The 24,532-nt window shown below is 39.5% G+C and overlaps 1 protein-coding gene across 1 annotated transcript in view; it reads right to left on the reverse strand.

Annotated features, from left to right (window-relative positions):
- Nucleotides 1–954: 954 nt before the first annotated feature.
- The window catches only part of GRK4 (G protein-coupled receptor kinase 4), a 66,441-nt gene continuing 42,863 nt past the window's right edge, over nucleotides 955–24,532 (reverse strand). The window contains exons 9-16 of the mRNA XM_067558892.1: nucleotides 17,697–17,887; nucleotides 12,652–12,689; nucleotides 8,480–8,569; nucleotides 6,621–6,829; nucleotides 5,465–5,602; nucleotides 4,568–4,705; nucleotides 3,078–3,209; nucleotides 955–1,366 (exon numbers count right to left, since the gene is read on the reverse strand). Coding sequence (XP_067414993.1) covers nucleotides 1,313–1,366; nucleotides 3,078–3,209; nucleotides 4,568–4,705; nucleotides 5,465–5,602; nucleotides 6,621–6,829; nucleotides 8,480–8,569; nucleotides 12,652–12,689; nucleotides 17,697–17,887 — 990 coding nt within the window. The 3' untranslated portion in view covers nucleotides 955–1,312. The remainder of the gene's footprint in view (nucleotides 1,367–3,077; nucleotides 3,210–4,567; nucleotides 4,706–5,464; nucleotides 5,603–6,620; nucleotides 6,830–8,479; nucleotides 8,570–12,651; nucleotides 12,690–17,696; nucleotides 17,888–24,532) is intronic.

A 24,532-nucleotide genomic window follows, 5' to 3' on the forward strand; every position in this document is an offset into this window, starting at 1 on the left:
ATCTTAAGTACTAGCTCCTCTTTTAATAAAGAATATCAGTTGGGCTTGGTTTTTAGGGAATTACACTTTCTTGATGTGTTTAAGAGTTTGTGCAAAAAGATTATTTAATATTAGTTACTTATGTGAACATTTTATTCTTACTTAGCAGTGATAATCACTGTCAATGCTGTAACCAAAATGTAAGACTCTACAATAGCAATTAGCAAGGAGATATTGTGTAGTAGATCATATCATACTACTTTCATGATTTCACGTTATTAACCGATGCTACAAATGAGAACCTATATCATGGAGTTGTTAATCTCAGGGGAAGACGTTCTGTCTGCAGTGGTAGGGAAACTCTGTAGCAATAACCATGAAATATTCAAAACACAGTCAAGTTGTATAGCTGGCATGGTTCTGATTCCAGTGTAGACAATGGCTTTACTCAGATAAGCTATAGCTATAGTAGGGAGGGAGAAAGCTATATACCAAAAGCATAAATTACCACTTCTAAAAAAAATCTGGAATTCCTGTTATGTTCACTCCTGCCTCAAATATATTAATAGAAAGGCAATCATTCTATAAAGCTACAGAGAAGCCATTTATCTTTGTGACAAATGGAGGGGAAATATATACTTAATCAGAAAGCTATTACTGTCTCCTGATATCAACACTTGGATAAATTAAGTCTGTTGCGAGAACAGGGCAAAACATATTATACACAATATACAAAACAAGAACAACTTGAGACAAACAAATATAGTCTTAAACTTGTATAAAGTATTTCACAAAAACTGGTCACAGTGCACTGAACTCACTCCTTTTCCTAGCAATTTCATTTTAAAATGACTGGGGAACTACATTAGAGTGCAAATGACAGCAAACAGTAATGAAGTGTTATTAACACCAGAAATATTAAAGCTAATCAGTATAACAAGTCTACTGTTGAGAACAAACCTAAATAATATTCTGAGGAATAAGAAACATAGTGCCTTTTGTAGAGTTGCTAAGAACAACAAAAAACCCAAAGCCAAGTAACATCCATACCACAGACAGCATAAATTTCTGTACCTTAAAACCCTTAAGTATTTCCAAACTTATTCCAGTTAAAATACATAATATATCACACACACAAGCTTACTCTTAAGTGGTATTCATGGCTTTTATACAATAAAGATTTAGTGAAAATATATATCTTAACACAAAATTAAGTACAAATATACATCTGTAAGCCCATACATAATTTTTTAAATTTATAATACACTTTACAGAGATAAAAAAACCTTCAGAGTTCATTCATCATTTTATTTTTTCACTATAATTCAGTGATTTAGAGTCTAGAGGACTCCTCTTCATCATCAATGTAACCAGATTTAAAACAGACCTGAGAAAGAGATGGGACAAAATGGCTGCATTTAGTCAATTAAGTAGTTAAATAAGAATCCATATAGTTTTTCTACTTAGTAAGTAGCTTTGTGGATATCAAAAGGAAGCAGCAAATATCCTCAAAGCAAAGCTCAGCCTTTTTCACTTCATCTAACTTTATTTTCATTCTTTCCTCGTGAAGTCAGTAATGGAAGACAAGATTTATAAACAGTATTTCACAGCCAACTGAAGGACCTCAAACCATAAAATATTTGCAAAGATTCTTCATCAATACAAAGCCCAATTTTTGACAACAGCTTAAGCAAAACAAAAATTATGATCAGCAAAGCAAAACTGTGGTCAAAAGATCAACATTTTGACTGCAGCCATGCTAGTTAAGAAACTATTGGTATATTTTCCAGTTATCTTGCAACTACCAGATGGGATAGCACAGTGCCTGCAGAAGCTGAAAACAGTATTTTGTTATGTAGTCTCCTGTACATCAGCCAGAGATAACTGTACTAGGTGAATCAGTAATAAATGTTATATTACTGTATAAATTAACCTACATATTTTGGCTCTATGTTTCAAGGCCTTAGTGAATTTTCTGATACTCCAACAGCATAGGGATTAAAATATTTCTTGTTTTATATTTTTCATATGAATAGCTGAATGTCCACAGTCAATGCAGACCGTTTAAAAATCAAAATAATGCAGATGTTTAGTCTTCCCTCAGTGTAGATATTCAGCTCCCAATAACTTGAATGGGAACCATGCACAGGCATACAAAGAAAACTAGATCCCTGAATAAAGCATAGGCTGGTAACACACCATTCCTATGTTATAAACAAACTGGCGACTTTCTTACAGGTACAAATCAAATACATTTTGTAAAAGTGGTACTCAGCTGTTTCTCCTTGTTTAAAGAGAGTCTTTTTATCATAACCAAAAGGTCAGTTCACACCAACATTCAAATGCCCAATTGATGACAGAAGTGTTCCATGTGCTACTATAATGTTCAATTTTATTGTGCGTGCTTCATGATTTGTTCCTACCAATTAAAAATAATTTAAATCTCTGTTGAAAGCTAATGTTATTTCGATGGTTCTTTACTGGAATGCGCTCATGCTTCCCAAAACAATTCTATTCTGAATTTGTATGTGCAGAGCAAACAGAATTGTATATGCAGGTCTGTGTGTGGAACACACTAAAAAACAGCCTATTTCTCTCAGATCTATATGCAAGTAGGCTATATTAAGACAAACTAGGTTTCTCGTGTCTTATGGTAAACACTTTGGGATGATATTTCTAAAGATTGCTCAATTTTAAGGTATTTTAAAATATTAAACATTAGGTCTTAGAAGTGGAGTCAATTTGTTCACTGGGGAACCCATGTACATCTACACCATCTCCCAACAACAATTTATCAGCTCAGTCTACATGAGCTCACAGATATACAAACACCCCTGCAATATCCTAATGTTTGTCTCCCACCATTTCTTTTTTTGGAGTCACTATTCATTCAGTGATTATATCAGACATCTACATTTAGTCCAATCTACTGTTACGATGAATTGTTTTTCCATTATAAGCCTTTTTTATAAACAGTGAGACTGTCTTTTGATAAACATTTTAAAGTAATTTAAAAAGCAAAGGCAAAAAAGTATTAAAAATGTGTATTATACAACAAAATAAAATAAAATAAATGAAAACATAGGCAGTACTCTTACCCCTCTGCTGAAGAGTCTGTGAAAGAAGCCTCTCTTTGGTCTAGGAGTATCTTTGCTCATATCTAGGTCTGGTGACAAGGTGCTATCAGTTTCATATATATTGATATCTTGAAAGCATTCCGTTTCAATCATCTACGTGGAAAGAAGAGATACAAATAAAAAACTCAGTCATATAAAGACCATGTTTAGTGTGGCCTGTGGACTAATGGCGAGCTGCCAAAGTAGCAATTGGATTTTTTGTTGAACCCTAACCAGGGCCACACAGGAAGACACAAAAGTAGCTTTAACCACCCTTGGGCAACTCGAAACCTAAAAAGGTATTTTACTTTTATAATTAGCTACCCTCAGCCCCCCAAAAGCCAACACAGCTGCCAAGGATCAGTAGGACACAGCTCCTTTTTTGCTGCACAGGCAGATCACTAGATCTTTATGGCTGCTTTGTAACAGTGATCAGGCAAAAAGCAGCCACACCATGGCCATAAATTTGGGCCCTTATGTAAAGAAATTAAGACCAGCTTTCTTCAATTCTTGCATGAACTGTAACATAAAAGCATGTGTGCCCTGTTCTCAGAACTTTATCAGCACTGCTATGAAATGGCAGTGAACTAACAGTCTGGATTGCCATGAAAATGAATAATGTACATCACCCACATCTCCTCTCCAACCCCCGCACACACTTTGCTGTTGAATTTCCATTACCCAAACTGCAACAAGTACATCTTTTAAAACTGGAATTGGATTTAATCCATGCCAGATACATAAACATGGATATCTGTTCCTCCCCTCATCTGTTGCAGGGCAGCCTAACCTGGAGTAGGTGAAGCTAGAGACACAATCTCATTAATTACAATAAATCCAGGGTGCCCACCACATTGGTAGGGGGAATGAACACTACACATGGACCTAAATGAGTTCATCATTAGTTAGTTTGCAATATTTATTTAGGAGGCACTATCAAGTAATGTTTGACTTAAGTAATAATTGCTTGTTCTTAAAACTTAGAGTAAGGAGGGTCCACAGAGTTCTTCAATGTGGCTGCTGGCTGCCCTCAATATGAATACACAGGTATGATCCATTGAGACCACCGTAACTATGGCTAACACTGAGTAAATTTATTTTTTGATGCTTTAAATAGCACTCTGAGATCCCACTGCTTTGAATGTTAATATTATAAATCTTTCAGAGACAAGGCAAAAATCAAGAAGTGTGTTCACTGTAACGGATACTACTATTTTCTGGGCAGCACCCACTAAAGCATAGGATGGTGCAGCTACCATCTGTTCAACTTTATGCAAGTTAAGTGTGCCTCTTGGGCTCCTGTCAAATCGTCAATGGGGCTGTTATTGTTGGGAACATTTTGGAGCAAATGCTTGAAGCAAAAAGGTGGTTTCATCACAAAGCCTTATTAAGGAAGTTAAAGTTTTGCAATTTTCAATATTCATTACTGTTACACAATAATACACAAACAGGACTTGTTTAAAGTACAGTACCTCATTTTGCCAAGGGATTGAGACACAACCTGTAACAAATTTGGAATAGAAGTCATCATCTGTAGTATCCAGGTTCACTCCTTTTACTGTGGAGAATTGCTCTATATCCAAGACATCCTTACAATACACCGCACGTGGCTGCAATGTGAAATGTTTGCTTCATTGAGATCATTTTTATTTTCAGAGAAAATTGGGCAATTTAAAAGAAATATTTCGGTTCACATTGTTGCCTATTCACTATTGACCTGACCACTGAAAGGATTCCACTGAACCCTCTACATTAATACTGCTTAATCAATCGTGTGAGACCTGAAGAGGGTTACGAAAGGACACCAGTGGATTGCATGCAACCAAGAGCAGCACGTTTCATGGTCACTAGGACCCAAAGGGAGCTCTGACAGAAAATGGAAGTTGCAGCTTGCTCCCTCTTACCTCGTGAGGGTGTTGCAGTTGACTCCTGCTCTGCTCTGCTCCGCTCCCTCCCTCCCAATCCCAGAGCAGTTTCTCGGTGCCCAACCTTTCTTTGTTCAGGGCAGGGGAAGGAGTGATTTAAAGAGCTGGGAAGCCAATTTCACAGCCCCTTGAAGCTGTACTTCATTCCATGGATCTCAAAACTCTTTACAAAAGGAAGTGCCATATAAGCAACTAAACATCATCATTAGACAACACTGAATTACATTTGAATTGTGTTGCCTATTTAACTCATTTTGTTAGGGCTCTCTGAAGTTTTTAAGTCTGTGCACAAAATTCAGGTCAATCACCTACAAATATTGCCACCTTTTGCAGATAATAGCTAGCTTCTGCGCCCTTCCTATTTTCCAGTGTGAACTGATTTAATTAGCAGAGAAGCATATTGTGTCTATTTAAGTACTAGACACATCTGTCTCATCTACTTACATCTGGTAAAAATGGAGGTTCCAACATGTTTGCTTCCAGTCTCTTGAAGTTAATATTCTTGAAAATGGGATTCTGCTTTACAGCAGCAGCTCCACCTCCAGTGCACCCCAATCGTTCCTTTGGATCTTTAGCAAGTAACTGCACAGAAACAGTAACTATATCATTTAATTAGTCTTTTATAAATGCCCATTTACAAATTATCTTTACAGCCTTTTTACAATAGAAAAAAATATATAGTTTTATTTGGCTCCTTTGCTTATTGAAATGTGCAACTGAATGCTCTACCAAAATGTTAACTTTTAAAGAACTGGAAATCTGAAATACTCTAGGTGGCTTAAGAGCATTCAAGTATTTTTTGTTAGACTAGTTTAATTTACAAATATTTTGCTTTTCAATTATTATAGGTTCTACCCATAGAGATAATTTAGCAGCTTATTAAACTATTTACTTATGTTTATATAATTGGTGATCACATATGCTTTGCCACATATCTTGCTTTTCCCAAATGCAGATCTAAAATTGTTTCAGTACCTTAGTAACTCTAGGCAAGATATTTTTGTAAATCAACCATAACAAATAGATAAATATTTTTCTAAAAAATTCTTCTGTGTAAATGTATGTTATCTACCATGCTTAACTGGATTTTGCTTCAGTCAATAAAGGTTAAAAAAAAAAAAAAAAAAAAAAAAATCAAGCTGCCAAATGATATGGTCTTTTTCTTTACGCAAGAGAAAGAATATGCTACTTTTCTGCCACATCTTCCGCATATTAAACCCCATTTTTTGTGTTTAGAAAGCTTAGCTTTGCCCTTGGTTTCCCTAAGTTCATACTGTGGCTTAGCTTGAGGATATGGACTACCACACTTATGAAGTACAACCATTTTGTAAGTTACAAAGCAATGAACATGATCTTCAAGCATGAAGAGAAGTCCTCAGTTCCTAAATCTAACACCACCAGCGTGGAACTGTTTATGGACTTCTATCATATCAATAGTTGAATCAAAAAAAGAGATGAGAGAGACCTATGCAGGTCACATAAGCCATGACACCCGAATTATGAAAATTTCCAACAAAATAAAGACACTAAAATTTAAAATTTCAGCTCTTTAAAAAGTGTTAGAAATTTAATTTCCAAACCTCTACATCTCTTCACCCACCATCCTGCAGATGGATTTTGCCTCCTCTGAGAACTTGTCTGAATACACTTCCTGGTCTTCCCTCACTCTTCGGTCTATCTCATCCAGTTTGACCTTCTCCTTACGCTTCCTGAATGGTGATTGTCCTTGAATCATTTCATAAATTAGGCAGCCAAGACCCCACCAGTCAGGACTGAATGTATAGCTTTCGTTGTTCAGGACTTCTGGAGCTATCAACAATAAAAAGATTCAGGTGTTTTAGGTTTTTTTCCCCCCATTATTTGGCCAGTAACACAAATCCACTAAGCTAACATTGCATTCTGCCTAAAAGCAGACTCTACAGTAACTAGTGGATGTCCAGAGTTACAGCATATTCCCATATTTTGCTCTGCCAATAGTAAGTCCTTACTTGCTTTTTTCTAGATCAATATGATCCTTAAATCATTTTTCAAATGAAGGTAAAATTTTCCGGAAGCTAAGCACCTAAGTGACTTAGAAATTTAAGCCATATTTTCAAAAGCGATTTGTACACTTAGGAGCCTAGAGTCTAACAATGTCAATGAGGTTTAGGTGTTTTTGAAAATTTTACTCAGAATGATTAATTTTTTGAGATAGCTATATATATTTAATTTTGAAATTTTACCAAACAATCACTTGTGACACTGGCAGATAAGGTGCCAGCTCATGCCAATGTCCCTATGCCTCACTTAACACTTACAAATGCACAGCTGGAAACCAGTCTTGCTTACTTGTGTATTAGCATTATCAAAATAGATTTTAGATTTGTAGCAATGTGTTTAGACTTTATGGAATGCTTGTAGGATGCTACATGTATTGATCCTACTTATAATATCTGTATCCCACGTTATAAGGTAATGTTTAAACGTTTGCTCTGTAACTATAAAAATGTTTGTTAAAATTGTAAATTCCCCACAGGGGAGAAGCATTACCATGTGTGAAATATTAGTTTACCCCAAAAGGTGATATCTCCTGCCTACCTGGAAGGATTACTGAATCCAAATGGCCCATTGTGGAACAAAGACTTGGTCAACTGCCCACCCCTGATGAGGTTACATGCAGGAGCGCTCATCCCATCAGCTTGGTTTCTGTGGTGAGGGGGCATAAAAATCCCTCAAAAGGAGAAATTGGATCTTTTATGCTGTCTGGACTCAGAAACAAAGATTCCTAAACATAAACAAGAGATCCCTATTCTGCTTAGAATGGGTCAGCCCTAAAGGACATATGCAGCTGCTTATTATTATAGAAGCTTATATTACTTCTTGAAATCTAAGACTGTAACTCATTTGTGTATGTATGTTTCCTGTTTTAACCTTGTAAAAAAAAAAAAAAACCAAACACCTCATTTCTTTTCTTCCTTAAAAAATATTTAGTTAGTTTATTACAGGATTAGCTACAGGCATTTTACTCAGATCTCAACCCAAAGACAATTGATCTGATGTAAATTACTAGTCCATTGGGACTGGGAGTAACCTGAATATTGTTTGTCACTTTATACCAAAAATAACATCTATCACACAATCCAGCTTTCCAGGATGGCAAGATAGACTGGAATACCCAAAGGGACTGTCTGTGACTGCATGGTAAGACTGGTATAGTGCTTTAGGAGTTCACACTTGTTACTGGGTAGTGAAATCTAATTATAGAATATACAACTAGTCTGGTGTTTCTGCCTTGCTTTTTGACAGTCTGTCCTGAGGTTGGCACTCACAATCAACAGCCACTCCAGACAGCATGACACTAATAATGTCCCAAAACCAAGTTAAACCCAATATGATTCTGTATTCTACTGTCACCCAAAGTTATGAAAGTGTAATAGATCTCATTAGTATGGTTTAGCTAGTTAAAAGCATTTTACATACCCATGTATCCAACTGTTCCAACCCGTCCTCGGACAGTTTCTCCTTCTGGGATTTGCACAGCTAATCCAAGATCTGAAATCCTGATGTGTCCTATTTACAGTTAAATTAATTACACAAATTCAACAAGGAATGAAGTACTAGCATTTTCAAAATACGGGATTTCCATAGTAACCTTCACCCTCCCCACATCACTCCCAAAAAAGTAATCACTTACTTAGGCCTAAAACATTACCTATGCCCATGGGCAGGCTTCTCCCAGAGGAGTAGGTAATCTGCCTCCTCAAGAGCCAGTAGCTAGGTCAACAGACGAATTCTTCAGTATGGATTTTTCACACCCCGAGAGATGTAGTCATATAGTCTTTAATCAAAAAACCTCCCTTGTGAGCTATTATCCTTCCATTTTACAAACTGAAAAAAGTGAGGCACAGAACTGATCTGCTCAAGCTCACACAAGAAGTCTGTGGCTAAGCCTGGAACAGAATACTTCACATGAAAGCATGACTGTAGCCTGAATGGGATTTAGGAGTGTCCATTTCAACTCCTGTGTTTATTCAGCAACCACAGGAACAGCAATATAGTAACAAGTTTAAGTCTATTATACTATATTAAGCTTCTTGACTTCTTAGCAGAACATTGGAGCTTGCTCCATTTATTCCTTACATCAGAAAATAGAAGGTTATTCAAAATTATCAGTTTCCTGTGAAAACATTGTAATAAGTAGAACAAAATGAAAACCAGAGTTTCTATCCCACAGGAGATTCTGATATTTCAACAATCAGTTTTCATGCTGAATCAGAACAAAAAAGTTAATATCAAAAATTTTCACAGAACAAGCTCCACATCAAAAAGATTTGGAAGGGTAAAATAAAATTAAATTAAATTTTAAAATGTCAAGTCAGTTTAACACTAAACTGCATCAGCCAATGGTTTTGCAATGCCTCAAGGAATTGTAATTCAGATACGTCATGCCCTTATTCCTCTACATAGGTCAGGCTCCCTGATCAAACTACTTCTCCTATGATTAAGGGTGCAAGTCTGTCACAGAGGTCGCAGAAATCACCAATTCTGTGGCTTCCACAGATATCCGTGAAATTATCCTCTTTAGCTTTCGCCTCGTGCCCTGGGGCAGCAGGGCTGAAGCTGTCAGCTTCTAAGAGTTGCAGTGGGCCCACAGCTCCGAGCTATTACCGGCAGAGACCCTTCAGCTCCCAGCACTGCAGATCCCGCTATGGGGAACCCTGCAGCCTAGACCTACCACCAATGGAGGGGGATCCCGCAGCCTCCAGCCTCAGCTGGTGGACCCCGGAGCCTCCAGCCATGAATAGGGGTGGACCCCAGAGCCCCGAGCCACCAAGGGGGAGCTCTGAGCTCCAGCACTGGGGGAACCAGGCTGGTGGCAATTGCTAGACCCTCCCACTCCCACAGTGGGGCTAAGGCTCTCATCCCCCCTTCCGACTTCAGTAATATCCTCAGCGCGTCCCCCTCTCCCTCTGCCATTATTTTTTTTTACTAAAAGTCATAGACAAGTCACAGGCTTCCATGCATTTTATGTGTTGCCTGTGACTTGTCCGGTTATTTTTAGTAAAAAAATGGGACGCAGGCAATACACAAAAATGCACGGAAGCCTATGACCGGTCTGTGAGGTTTACTAAAAACAACCATGACAAAATCTTAGCCTTACCTATGATGCACTATACTCATTTAACACCTATAATGCAGAATGTTGCTTGGTGGGAGGGGAGACCACTGTGTCCCAAGGGAGAGAGTCTAGCCAAGGGAGTCCATTCCATACAGAAAAATGGAAGCAAAATATTTTGATTTGGGTTGGATTGACTCCAAACAAACTCATAAATTTTCCTGCTGGGGGGGGGGGGAGGAGAGAGAAGGGGGGAGAAATCTAAAAAATTGGGCAAAAATCTAAATTATCCCACAAAAAATTTCAGTTTCGTAGGAACTGCATTTTCCATTGGAAAGTAATTTAAATGGAAAATTTCCCAACCAGTTTTTGTAATAAGAAAGAAAAACACATTTTGATAGCTTTTAGGACAAGAGAAGTGTCTTTCATACATGTTTGTATCTAAAACAGCAGGGCAATCTCATTAAGGGTCTCTAAGTTAACTATAGTACGAATATTACATAATTTTGCACAGAGCATTTAGAAGCAATTGATTAGATTTGATATTCTTTAATTTTAATTAGCACACAAGTGGAAGATGCCAGACAATCTAGATGCTCACAAAAAAATCCTTGTAAATTGGAAAACTGATAAAAATAGATTCTCCATCAGTGAAGATGCTCCATTTTTAGGTGTCTCAGACTAAGTCTCTATTCAACATCAAATGGCAAAAGGCAAAAAAGTTTTAGAAGCAACCTAATTAGACTGAGTTCACTACTAAGTCAAATAAGTCCAAGGAGCTATACTCATCATTGCTGATGCAATTTAATGAACTTTGGAAAGCAATTAGAATATATTTTTGTATCCGGAAGAGCTAAATCGGGGTGCACATTGTACTACACTTCCTCATTAATCAATTACTCTGAAAGAGACTCAGATACACAAAAATTATAATGGAATTAAAAGTCATAATTGCAGTGGATTCCAAATGCAAGGAAACAAAGTCATGTAGGTCAGAAGTTGCTGTCAGACTTATATCCTTTGACCATATTTACAAGTCAGAAAAATCCAGTTCTACATGCATGTATATAAAGTTGACAGTGTTTACCAAAGTCCATGAGGAATAACCAACTATTTAGAAGTATATTTCAAAAGATCACATCCTCCTATTCTTTCATTATTAACACATAAAATGGAAATACATCATGCCTAGATTTACTGCACACAGCTCTGATCTCTTTTAGATATAATAATTTAAGGTGTTATTTGACACACTAGTGGATAAAGGATTTTCAGACAAAGGCAATTAAGTCATTAGGGTCCTTTTAATGAGACATTTATTTTCTCTTTTTCAATGTAAAGCTAGATTTTTTTTTTACTCGTGATTGGTAAGTAATTTCTGAAGAAAGTCTAAAAAGTTGACTGCCTCTCAATACACAGAGAGAAATAACTTAAGCTCTTGGCCATTTCAGGAGTTATTTCAAATACATTAGGATGTCCTTTTACTCACTGACATCTGGTGAAGCCATCAAATGCAGGATCTGATCTTTCTAATTAGTCCCTTTTGCTCTCTGAAATAAGAATGCCTTCCCTCTGCCAGATATATTATTCTATAGAGAAGTCATGGGAGGCCATATACCTCCAGTTAGGTACTCACTTTTTGTAGGAGTTTACTAGAGGAAAAAGTTAATGATAAACTTGCTGTCTATCAAAGCATAAATCATCCCCATGCACCACTTTGGAAATCTACTTAGCACACCTTGAGGTTTGATTTTAAGATTTTGATTGACCTTGAGGTTTGATTTGATTTTGCCCAAGTGATGTAATGAAACCATTTGGCCTCAGACCTACAGTATTAACAGTTATAAGCTCAAACCAGGCTCATATTTGGTTGTACATAGCTGAGAACAAACGCAGCAATTACCACTTCCTGCAAAAGAGAGAGTCACAAGCTCCTTCTAATTTCAACATTATAAAGGGGATAGAAGAGAGGATGGCAGTTTGTATGAATTCTTATTTGCACAGAAACTTTTATTTCTGCTTGGTGCAGTCTGTTTCTTTGATTTATTTCCATTCAACCAGGATATCAGACTTTGTTTTAATTGAAGTGTTAAAATAAATCATTAAAAAGGCAAAGGGTTCAAATTGCTTCTGCTCATTCTTTTTTCTTATTGCCAAGAACTGTAACTAATGAGGTTTTACTGATGAATTTACTGAATAAGCAGTATTCTGCTTTTTAACTATAAGGCAGAAGACAGTGGAAGGTAAAATTCTCTTCCAGCCTATCCAGTGAAGACCTCAATTAGCTACATTAGATCCAGTGAAAAAACCTGTTTTAAAGAATCAAGGAATGAAAGCGAAGTGTTTTCTCTGTTACTCTCAGTAAAGGAAGAACAGCCAATCTATTTTCCACTCACATAAACACACTTGCATGCTAATATTTTGTGAATCAGGTCCTTGGTATTTTAGAGAAATTGCTAATTCCCCTTAAATTTCTTTGCATTGCACTAAGGAGTATACATTTAGTGTACATGCCAAGAAGTTTATGTTTACTTACCACAGTCATCAAGGAGAATATTTTCAGGCTTCAAGTCTCTAACAAAGCAAATGAAACAAAAAGCCAATTATAGCCACTATCAAGTGTAGTTTTTGCAGAAACTACAGAATTGCTTTCCTTAGAAAAGTGGGACTTAAGCAAGAAGAAACTATAAAATCTCAAGTTTTCAAATTTATCTTTTATAATACATACTTTAACAACTTGATGAATTATAGATTAAGAAGATTCACAGTGGAGATGGTCAGAAACAGTTCCTTCCCTGAAGAAGGCTGAGGAATCCAAATAAAAATTTCCTTGGAAAATGGTCTCTTCAAGTGCAGGGGAAATCAAAACCCATACACATCAAAAACAAAAAAAAGTTTTCAGGCAAAACCCAGGTGTTCAATGCTTTGACAAAAAAGGTGACTTCTTCTCAGAAAGCAGATATTTGTCATAAAAAAAATTAATGTAGCTGAAAACCCAATATTATATTGGAAAACAGTTTAGAAAGGAAGTTTTCAGCCAGCTCTAGTTAAGAGACCTCTCTACCTATACTGATATTGGATATTTGCCAGTTACTACCATTTTAAAATACATTTGTTGCAAATAGCATTCTAGAATAGCTTCCCTAACCTGCATGGACAGGAATTTTTCTCCTTAAACCTTGCTACCATCTCAGGGATTTAGGCTTCCCTACTTACATTTTTTAAGAAGAAACTACTGGTTCAGACAAAAGATTCCCAATCTATGCTGTTCGTGGAAACAGAGCTAGAATCTGGATAGCAACAATCATATATTCCCAAACAGTTCTTATGAAGTACCAAAAAATCCTTTTATAGTTTTATATAAGGAGCCACTTATCCCATGTGAAACTGAACACCTGTTCATATGTAATTACTAAAGATTACATCGCAAAAATCATGTAAGAGATTGTAATTATACACAAATTTTAATTTTGACTATGACATGTGGATTCACAATCTGACTACTCAAGGTATGTCTACACTGCAATTAGACACCCACAGCTGGCCGGTGCTAACTGACTCAGGCTCGTGGGGCTCGGGTTAAAGGGCTGTTTAACTGCATTGTAGACATTTGGATTCTAGCTGGAGCCTGGGCTTTAGGACCCTGCAAACCTGAGCCCAAAACATCAACAATGCAATTAAACAGCCCTTTAGCCAGAGCCTGAGTCAGTTGCTCTGGGCCAGCTGTGGCTGTCTAACTTCTGTGTAGACCCGCCCCTAAACTCCCCCTGCAGTTTCACCTGGATTAGCTGTGTTTGTCTTAATGCTGTCATGAAGTGTTGCTTTATAATGTTGAGTTGTTGCTATTCAAGGTGTCTGAATTTCATTAGTGGAGGAAGAGATTCCAGAGACTTTATGTCTAAGCACATGCTGATGGCAACCATCATCTGAACCCCACTTCCTGCCTATTATGTAGAATGAGGACAGAGAAAATACACTTCAAAAGCCTGCTCAGTGATTCCTGTTATGTTGAATTTAATCTGCATTCAGTTTCTACTCCACACACAAATATCTGAAGGATATTTTCTGCTGAAAGTATTAGCAAGTTTTTCATTAAATGTACCTCAATTTGTTTAATTGTTAAGACATATGTACACAGTATTCTAAAATAGCAGCAAGAATTTCTGTTGCACTTCTGTACTTAATCATAGTGTCTTGCACTTGCCTTAAATACCATTGTTAAACTGTATTTAAAGATCTTCCCAATTTAAAAAAGTTTATAAAAAGGGATAAAGTGTTACATTATATTTTAAATTGATTCCAGTTTTCACAGCACAAAGACAACATATAGACAAACAAAACAGGAAACAGGTATAATTCTCATTAAAAATAATATCAAACCATATTAATATCACAATTTTTGTTCTCTAAGAATAATTGTAATAAATAAGAACAATTCTGAATAAAAGCACAAAATGCACTGAACAATTTAGATCAAATTAAATCTAGTAACACTTCAGGATTCATATGCACCAATTAACCATTTCTTGGCAACTCATCTTCATTTTATTATCCGTAGAATAATGGTGATATGCATTTGTTTACATTTAAGTTTTACTGGGCATTTAACCAGTGAGATCAGCTAGATCAGAACTATTTAGGAGATCAACAAAACAGTATTTTTCTCCAAGCAAAAGAAGATTGTTTTTAATCACATGGAAAAGGATTTCTCACACTGCATCAAATGGTGTGCCAAGCACATGCAACATTTAGAGTTTAATTCTGTTCAGTCCGTTTTCTGTCTATATGGTAAGGGCCCACAGACCACAGGTTGAATTTCCAAAGGAGTCCACACCTCTATTCAAAATTTTTTAGGGGTCCACAAATGAAAAAAAAGGTTGAACACCACTGATTTACAAGACTACAAGGTAATGGTGGTCAGAGGACGATGGTAGAAAGGCATTTCTGTTTCAAATAGAGAAGCTAAGAATATTTTTAAAAGACTGCCTACATTTTAGGCTGAAAAAATCTACTCTACTTTAAGAATTTAAATAATCTGTTTGGGCAAACTATGGCATGTAAATTCTAAACACAACTGGGACAACATCCAGGGGACTGATTAAAATCTAACCATATTTAATAGCAAGGACTGTTGCTTAATGGGGACAGTACTCAACTTCTAACATGATTTTGACAGTCATTAGCTCAAGAGCTACAATCCCCGCTGTTGAATGGTGCCCAGGATTAGTTTCTAGGCCTGGTGGTTTGTGAGATATTGGACTTCGGAGCTGTCAGTGGTGCTTTTTCTTTCTGGGCTGCTGTTATATGAGGCAGCAGCCTTTTCTTTCTGCAGTGGCAACAGTCAGCATCATTGCTGGAAACACAAGGATCACAATGCAAGACTGTGGCCTAAGTATGCAACACTGCACTTGAATGGATCACAATACACAACCGGGGCCACAGTGTGCAACTTTAATCTTGGGAATGGAGGCACCACGGTAGGGCTTTTTCCTGGAGCCAGAAGATTGAAAGAAGCATAGAACTAAAACTGAATTTAAATATATATATTAGACAAAGGCTGGTTCCGTTTTACATGGAAGCATAGGTGTAAAAAACAAACCATCATAAGAATACACAGAAACCCAGCTGCACCTTAATGTCTGATAAGTGTATTACAATCCCTGAATAAAACATGCTATAAGTACAGAATATTGTTAATATTCCTGCTTGATGGGGGCACATTCCAGTGATTTAGTGATATGCAGAGGACAGACAGAACTAGCACGAGACACATGGTGAGAATATAAGCATCACTAAAAGCAGCTTCCCCACAAGCGGCAGGGAGGCATGGAGCCCAGCATGGGGGCGAGCTGCAGCTGGCCTCTGCTCCCCACGAGCAGGAGGGAGACATGGAGGCGGGGAGCTGCAGCTGGGCTTGGCTCAGCTCCCCACAAATGAGAGTGACCAGCTACCACAGCAGCTAGGCAGCTCTCACTTGGCAGTGAGGAGCTGAGCCCAACATGGCTTCCCCCCCCCCCCCAGTGTTTAACCTTTCTATATTTAGAATAATTAAAAATCCGTTTAATAGAACAAATTTTTACATCCCTAGTTTTAGCCTTATCTTTTAATCAGTTACTGATCTATGAGAGAACCGTTCCTCTTATCCATGATAACTTACTTTGCTTAAGAGGCTTTGGAATAGGACCTGGTCAAAGGCATTCTGAAAGTCCAAGTATGCTATATCAACTGGGTCACCTTTGTCCACTTGTTCATTGATACCTTCAAAGAATCCTAGTAAACTGGTGAGGTATGATTTATTTTTACCTGCCTCTTCCCCAACATATCGTGTTCATCTGTGTGTCTGATAATTCTGTTCTTTACCATCATTTCAACCAATTTGCCTGGCAATGAAGTTAGCAATAGCTTGCACTAGTTGCTGAGCTATTAGTCATCCATTCCATAAATGTTCATTTCACACAAACCATTTAAAAAACGGAAAAGGAATAAAATGGTGTTTATGTAGTATTGGCATATTGTTTCTTAATTAATTAACACTAGTACAGATAGACAGTAGAATAGGCTATTGGTTATTGCTATAATAAACTACTAACCTAGCATGGAAGAAACATCAGTAGTTATATACTATTAAAGAAAGTAAGTTGAAGTACTTTCAAATTAAAAGTGATATTAAGGGAAGAAGGATGATTTTGTAGTGAAGCCACAGGTCTGAAAGATCTGGATTTTATCCCCGACTCTGTCATTGACTTCCTGTAATACCCTGGGCAAGCCATTTGACCTCTGCATGTCTCAATGTCTTCCCCTTTCCTAATATTTTATCTATGGAGGAAAAAAGAACAAAGCCCCCTTTATTTTTAAATTTTATACACTCACGCACGTGCATGCACGTCCAGGCATGGTAGGTGCTTACACAAGTAAGATCCTTGACCCAAAAAACATTTACAACTGAGTTTATCCTCACTTATTGCAGCACATCTAATATACATTAGGGGTTAATGACAGACACAGAGAATAGAAAAAATGTCACATAGTTACTCAGTTATGGTATGATGGTTCAGTTAGTTTAAAACTTTTTTTGTGGGAGACAGAGGCTAGGTTAGGGAGGGTGTCATTGATTATGAGAGATATATTTTAGGTGGGTGCCATGGCCAGGACATTCCCTAGTTGTATGTCATACCCCACCACTGAATTTGTATCTGCAGGGACCTTCTCCCTCTACATCTGAATATTGCAATGTCCCTGATGCCCATCGTTTTCCTTCATTGGCACTGCATTAGCTCAGCTTAGTGAGAATTCTTCTATTTTAGAATAGTCAACCATGAACTGATTCTAATTTTAAGCGTATACACATTTTTTGGATAAGAATTTTTAACAGACGAGGGACTGGGAAACAGCATTTCCAATTTACACAAGTCGGGGGGGAAAAACAATCACAATTCAATGGGACTAATCGATCATTAACACACAGAAATAGGTATACAAAATAACCTAGTATCATGGAAGCATGAAAAGTCCATTTAATCCTATATGCAACATGCAGAGTTGACAAGTTTCAAGGTATGTGTTATTGCCGTTAACACTTACCTGTAAACAATTCTCTCTTTTTGCAAGTCCTCCAAGCCGCAGCAGAGCTCTGCAGCATAGAAGACAGCCCTTTCTTCATCAAAGCCAGGATTTCCCATGTTGTAAATGTGAAACTTCAAATCCCCTCCATTCATAATGGTTAATACTAAACATAGGGCATCTTTAGTCTCATAGGTGTAGGATAAATTAACCTAAAGACAAAAAATACTTGCTGGTTCATTCATGACCCCCAATTTCATCCCTTCTTCTTTCTAATTCAGTCAGTAGATACTACTTTTATCATCAGCCAGATAGGCAATGGGTAAACTGCTGTTATATTTTTGACAACCAACCATTTTCATTTTCCAGAGAGTTCAGGGGGAACCCACAAACAATCACCATTGTTAACTTTGGGGCAAAAGAGTCCAAGCTGATCATCAGCCAGGATACCACAGTATGATGAAAACTTGTACAGGAGAATGACTTATGCACCCTGAAACACCATCCAGACTTTGGATCTCTTATTGGCTGTGCCCTTCAGTTGTCAGTCTACATGGATGAAGATAGTAACTTGCACACAGAGCATCTTTTCATTAAACACTTAGAAATGAGTAATCACTGTTTCTAAAAAGTGAGCCTTAGAGAAGCAGAGAGAGGCTGTAAGTTGCCCAATGTCAGAAAGAGTCAATGGCAGACCAAGTTATATAACCCAGAATACACAACTTCTAGTCCCTTCCTCTAGCCACTAGAGTAGTCATTTCCTTTCTTGATAACAGCACCTGCTAACAGTGAAGTGAAGAGCTGCATTAAACCAAACTTAGTATCTAATTTCATCGGTTGGCTGGATGCACTGTATCCAGAATGAGGCATCAGCAGGGCAGGCAGAGAGATGAAAAAGCCATAGGAGAGAGAGGAGACAAAATAAAAATACAAAGTGGAAAATACCTACAGCAGAACAGCCGCAGGAATCTTTATAACATCCTGCATACAAGATACATGGCAAAATGTTTTACTAAATTCAATTCAAACAGAAACAAAGATCATATATTGTCCAAGAAGAGAAGTAAGGACAGGATGGTGAATAAAAGTGAAACACTCAGTACCCAATCCCCAGACACTTAGGGTATTTCTGCACTGCAATGAAAACCCTGCGGCTAGCCTGTGCCAGCTTACTGAGGCTCATGGGGTTCGGGCTGCAGGACTGTCTCATTGAAAGCCGGGAGATTCCTAGAGCTCAGGATCCAGCCTGAACCCAGAAATCTACACTGCAATGAAACAGCCCCATAGTCTGTGCCCTGCAAGCCTGAGTTAGCTAGCACAGGCCAGCTGCAGATGTCTAACTGCCACTTATACACACCCTAAGAACCACAAACAAGAAGAGAATGTACTTTAAGAGATCTTTCAAGAGATAAAAATTTGATGAGATGAAGAAATACAGGGATGCTGTTCCAGGACACAGAACTGAAGGAAGTCTAGTACCAGTGGCAAGATCGTGTGAAAAGAGGTAAGACTAGAGAGATACCCTGTAGCTATTTCTTGACTAGAATTCTTGCGGAGGCGTTACTCAAGTTAATTAACTGGCAATTAAATTAACACCTTGGCAAATGCTCCACAAACAATTGTTTCAATAAACAGAACATTGTGGCTTACAGTAGAACTCAGCAGATCTTGATTAGCATTTATAAAGGTGTTAAGCAATTCAAATTTCCTGGCAGTTGATTAATTTGCATTATTAGGCTAAGGCCTGGTCTACCCTAGATTTTTGTAGACCAAAGTCAGCTTTTTGCGCCAAAACAGTGGTGTACACACTGCAATCCCTCCCGCCAACCCAACACCCCTGATTTTGCGACAAAATAAAACCACCTCAGACGAAAGGCATAGAGCTTTTTGCACCAAACTTTTAACAATGCATGAGTGTAGACACTGCACTTAGTTATGTCGTGGTAAATGGCCTTCAGGAAGTGTCCTACCATGCCCATCCTGACCGCTCTGGCCATCAGTTTGAACTCCACTGACCTGCAGCCATCCACGCTTACCCCTTTAAAGTCCCAGGAATTTTTGAAAGTCCACTTCCTGCTTGGTCAGTGTGGAACACTCACATAGCATCTTCCCAGCTGACGATGGCAGCTCCACGCACCAAACACTCCCCCACTTGGAGCACACTGGAGCTTTCTGGATCTCACTGGCATTTGGGGAGAATCGCCTGTGCAGTCTCAGCTCCACTCCAGCCGAAGGAGCTTGGATAAGTACAGTCAAATTTCTCATTTAATGGTGGAGAAAGGCTATGAACTGGACACGCTGCAGTGCTGTGTGAAAAATCAAGGCGCTGCAACGGGGTACCAAAAGGCTAGGGAGTCAAACCGTCACTGTTGCAGAGCCAAAAACCTGCCACTTCTATAAAGGAGCTGGAAGCCATCCTTAGCAGTGATCCTCACCTCCACCACCAAGAGATCCATGGATACCTCCACAGGCCCAGAGGCAGCAGACTCCGGACTCAATCCCAACGAAGTAGTCGCAGTCAAGGAGGTCAAGTTGAAAGACAACGTGGAACAGGGCACCATGCTGTTTGCTGACCTGGGTAGCCAGGACCTCTTCTAAACTGCAGAGGGTTCAAGCCTGTCCCAGCCCTCTAGCTCTGGCATGCAGGATGCAGGAGAGGGGAGCTCAGGTGATTTTTTTTGTGCTGATGCTGTTTGTTACGTGAGGTACAGCTGTCCCTTGCTTTGTTGCATTATACAGCTGGTTGAAGGGATAGAAATGCACAAGGGTAGCTGTATTTATATGTGCTTCCCATTCCCTTGTTCAGCTAAGCAGTGCAGTGGAAAAGTGTGTTAATGCACACTGAGATTTCATGGGAATCCTCCAGAGAGATATCTAGGAAACTTTCCTGGAGGTACTTGCCAAACCTTTGCTGGAGATTCCTTGGCAAAGCTGCTTTGTTTCTTTCCCCATTTTAGGAGACTTTCCTGCACCAATTGGCAATCACTTGTGCAAGGACCAAAGCAGCACCCAGGCAAGCAGCACAGGGACCTGTTTTGAAGCTGTTTACATGGAGGCGATGCACCCTAGCATTCCTGCTTACTCTCAGAAGCAAGAAATCAGCTTCCATGGCCTCCACATGTGGAAAATGGTGGCACAATTTTAAATTTTGTCCTTATCTACCTGAATCAATACCCCAAACAGCCACCCAGAACCTTTTCCCCAGCTTGAATGCCCTCTCCCCAGAGGCACAACTCACCATGCTCTGGTTGATCATTGCGCTGTGCGCTTGCCAGGGGACAGTGAGAAAGAGGTATATTTTACAGAAATGCATCAATGCTATTATTGCATTCACATTCGTGCTTCTGTTTATTGTGCTACTACAGATGTGCCCTTAAGGGAAAACCCCTCCACACCTGCAGAGCGCCCGCAATTGATAAGAAAATGACCATGGAAAAGTGAAGAGGAGATGTTCCAAGAACTCCTCCAGTCCTCTGAGGTGGAAGAAAAAAAGTGTCCAAAAAGTCAGAAAACTGATGGACAGGAGAGAAGGGAAAACCAGGAGTAAGTGATAGCAGGTCATGAGCGTGTGATAAAAAGCTTTGGAGGAGCAAATGGAGCTGCTAAAGTCACTCATAACGCTGCAGACTGAATTCATGCATGCTCACCTCCCCCTCCCCCGTGCAGCAATACAGAACTGCTTTCCATGCCCTCCCCAAACTCCACCCATACATTCCACATACCAAACTCTCAGCCCATCTCGGTACCCCGTTTGCTCCACCCTTTCAGACAGCTTCCAGAACGATAGCCGAACTCACAACCAGCTGTCATAGCTCACATTGCCCCTCACTTTTTTTCTCCCCTCCAGCCCACCTTTTCATGTGTGTTGTGAATAATTGTTATTTAATAAAGACATACTCTGTGAAGAATAAGCAATCTTTATTTATCTCTTGCACACAATGGTTGCACCTCACACTGATATACAGTGCAAGCTGGATAGCAGTCATAGCATGGCACAGCGCTGTTTACAAAGACACCTTATTGGTGCTCATTGTCAAAATAGTTCCTTAAGGCCTCCCTGATTCGAATGCCGTCCCCCAACCCCCACCATTGTGCCCCTCTAAAAGCTCTGACATCTGGCTGTTCATATTCAGCCACAAGGCAATCTGCCTCTGTGCTCCACCTAGGGGGAAATTTTTCACTTTTAGCTTCACAAATATTGTGGAGCACACAGCAGACAGCTGTAACCATGGAAATATTTTCCTCGTTTAGGTCTAACTTGCCATAAAGGCATCACCAGCAAGCTTTTAATCTGCCAAATGCAGATTCAACCATCATTTGGCACCTGCTTAACATGTTACTGAAGCACTCCCTGCTGCTTGGTTCCTGAATAAGGCTTCAAGAGCCATAGCAGGAGGGAGTCAGCCTACCCCTAAGATCACTACGGGGATCTCAACATCCCCCCTTGGATCTTTTGGTCTGAAAAGAAAGTCCCTGCTTGCAGCTTTCTGCACAGGCCAGTATTCCTGAAGATGCGTGTGTCATGCACCTTCCCCAACCAACCCATGTTGATGTCAGTGAAATATCCATGGTGATTCACAAGCAGCTGAAGTACCATTTCTATTGATGTACTCCATAGCAAAATGGTCCATGGTCAAAATTGGGATATGCATGCCATCTCTCGCCCCACAACGTTAGGGAATCCCATTGCTGCAAAGCCATCCACTATTTCACGCACATTTCCAAGACTCACAGTCCTTTGTAGCGGAATGCAATTAATGGCCCTGCACACTTGCAATAACACAGCTCCAAAGGAGGACTTCCCGACTTCAAACTGATTAGCGACCAACAGGTAGCAATCTTGAGTTGCCAGTTTCCACATGGCAATCTCCATGTACTTATCACAGAGAGGGCATCTCTCATTCCAGTGTCCTTGCACTGCAGGGCAAGGGTGAGCTCCGCACAGTTTCCATGAAGGAGGCTTTGCACATTTGAAAGTTCTGAAGCCACTGCTCATCCTCCCAGACCTGCATAATGATACAATCCCACCACTCAGTGCTTGTCTCACGCACACAAAAGCAGTGGTGCATCGTATGCAGATGCTCCATGAATGCAAATAGTGATTCAGCATTGTTTGTTTGCATTGAACACAGCAGATCAGGCGCCTCAGATTCCAGTACCAATTGGGAGCTGATGATATACTGCAGGAGCAGCTGCAATGTGTTCAGAATGCTGACAACAACAGTGGAGAGCACTGCATGATCCATCCTTTCAGAAAAAGATGGTGGGTGCTCAGGAAACTAGGGGCTGTTGAAAAATGCTGCAGAACACTGTCAGAAACCCATGGAATGATGGGATAGAAATCACTGCATCATAGGACATTGAGCACATACCTATGATGCACTGTGATCCTCTCCGTTTCCCCACAACTCCTCGCAGCACATGGTGGCAAGTTGCACAGTGGGATAGCTGCCCACAGTGCATTGCTCTCACTGTCAATGCTAGAGCACAAACTGTGGATGCCTTCAGCAACACAATGAGTTCTCTGCGGACAGGCACAAGTGTTGTAATTGCAGCACTTTTTGATCATCACTGTAACTTGCATCGACAAAACTTTCTAGTGTAGACAAGGCCTACGTCTATACTACCACTTAGGTTAGCAAAATGTGTGTCACTCAGGAGTGTGAATATCCACCTCCCCCAGGCAACATAAATTACACAGACATAAGCACCAGTGTGGACAGCACTATGTCGTCAGGAGAGCCTCTCCCACTAACATAGCTACCAATGCTCTTTGGGGGTGGATTAATTATGTCAACAGGAGAGTTCTTTCCCGTTGGCTCAAAGTGGCTACACTGGAGATCTTACGACAGCGCACCTACATCAGTACAGCTGTAGCCTTAGAGTAAAATCTCTAGCCCAGACATATGCTGTGTGATGTATGCTGAAACAAGTCTGTGGAAATATTTTAAAATACAGAAGGCAGTTTTAAACCAGATCCTATTCAGTGTACCTGTGAAGTGGCAATTTTCTTACCAAAACTGTGTCTCATTCATATTGTCTAGTCCATAGAATCATAGAAAATTAGGGTTGGAAGGGACTTCAGGAGGTCATCTAATCCAACCCCCTGCTCAAAGCAGGGCCAACCCCAACTAAATCTTCCAGCCAGTGCTTTGTCAAGCTGCACCTTAAAAACCTCTAAGGATGGAGATTACACCACCTCCCTAGGTAACCCATTCCAGTGCATCCCCACCCTCCCAGTGAAAAAGTTTTTCCTAATATCCAACCTAAAACTCCCACACTGCAACTTGAGACCACTGCTCTTAGTTTGTCTTCTACTACCACTGAGAACAGACTAGCTCCATCCTTCCTATAGCCCCCTTTCAGGTAGCTAAAGGCTGCTATCAAACCCCCCTCATTCTTTTCTTCTGAAGACTAAACAAGCCTAGTTCCCTCAGCTTCTCCTCATAAGTCATGTGCCCCATCCCCCTAATAATTTTTGTTGTCCTCCGCTGGACTCTCTCCAACTTCTCCACATCCTATGGGCATACTATGCTAATAACGTTTTTTCTTTCTGGGGCTGGGAAGGAATTTTTCCTCTCACTGCCAGATTGGCCCAGGTGGGTTGGGTTTTTTTCACCTTCTCCACAGCTGATTAGGGACCCAGTGGGATAGGTAATGAGATTAGGTCAAGATGTCACAGTTTATTAGGTAGCAGGTGTCCAGTGCAGGTAGTCATGCCATAGGGGATTCAATTAGCTGATAAACTAGAGATGGAAGGGGATTTAAGGGACAGTCTCCCCTAAGGAAATCTGGGAATAGGGATTGGAGCTCCTTAAAGTCTGATATAGTGGGGAAACAACCCCCCTTTTTCCCAG

Source organism: Emydura macquarii, unplaced genomic scaffold, assembly GCF_026122565.2.
Source record: "Emydura macquarii macquarii isolate MOO-44397 ecotype Brisbane River unplaced genomic scaffold, CSIRO-AGI_Emac_v2 contig_2199, whole genome shotgun sequence".
NCBI lineage: Eukaryota > Metazoa > Chordata > Testudines > Chelidae > Emydura > Emydura macquarii.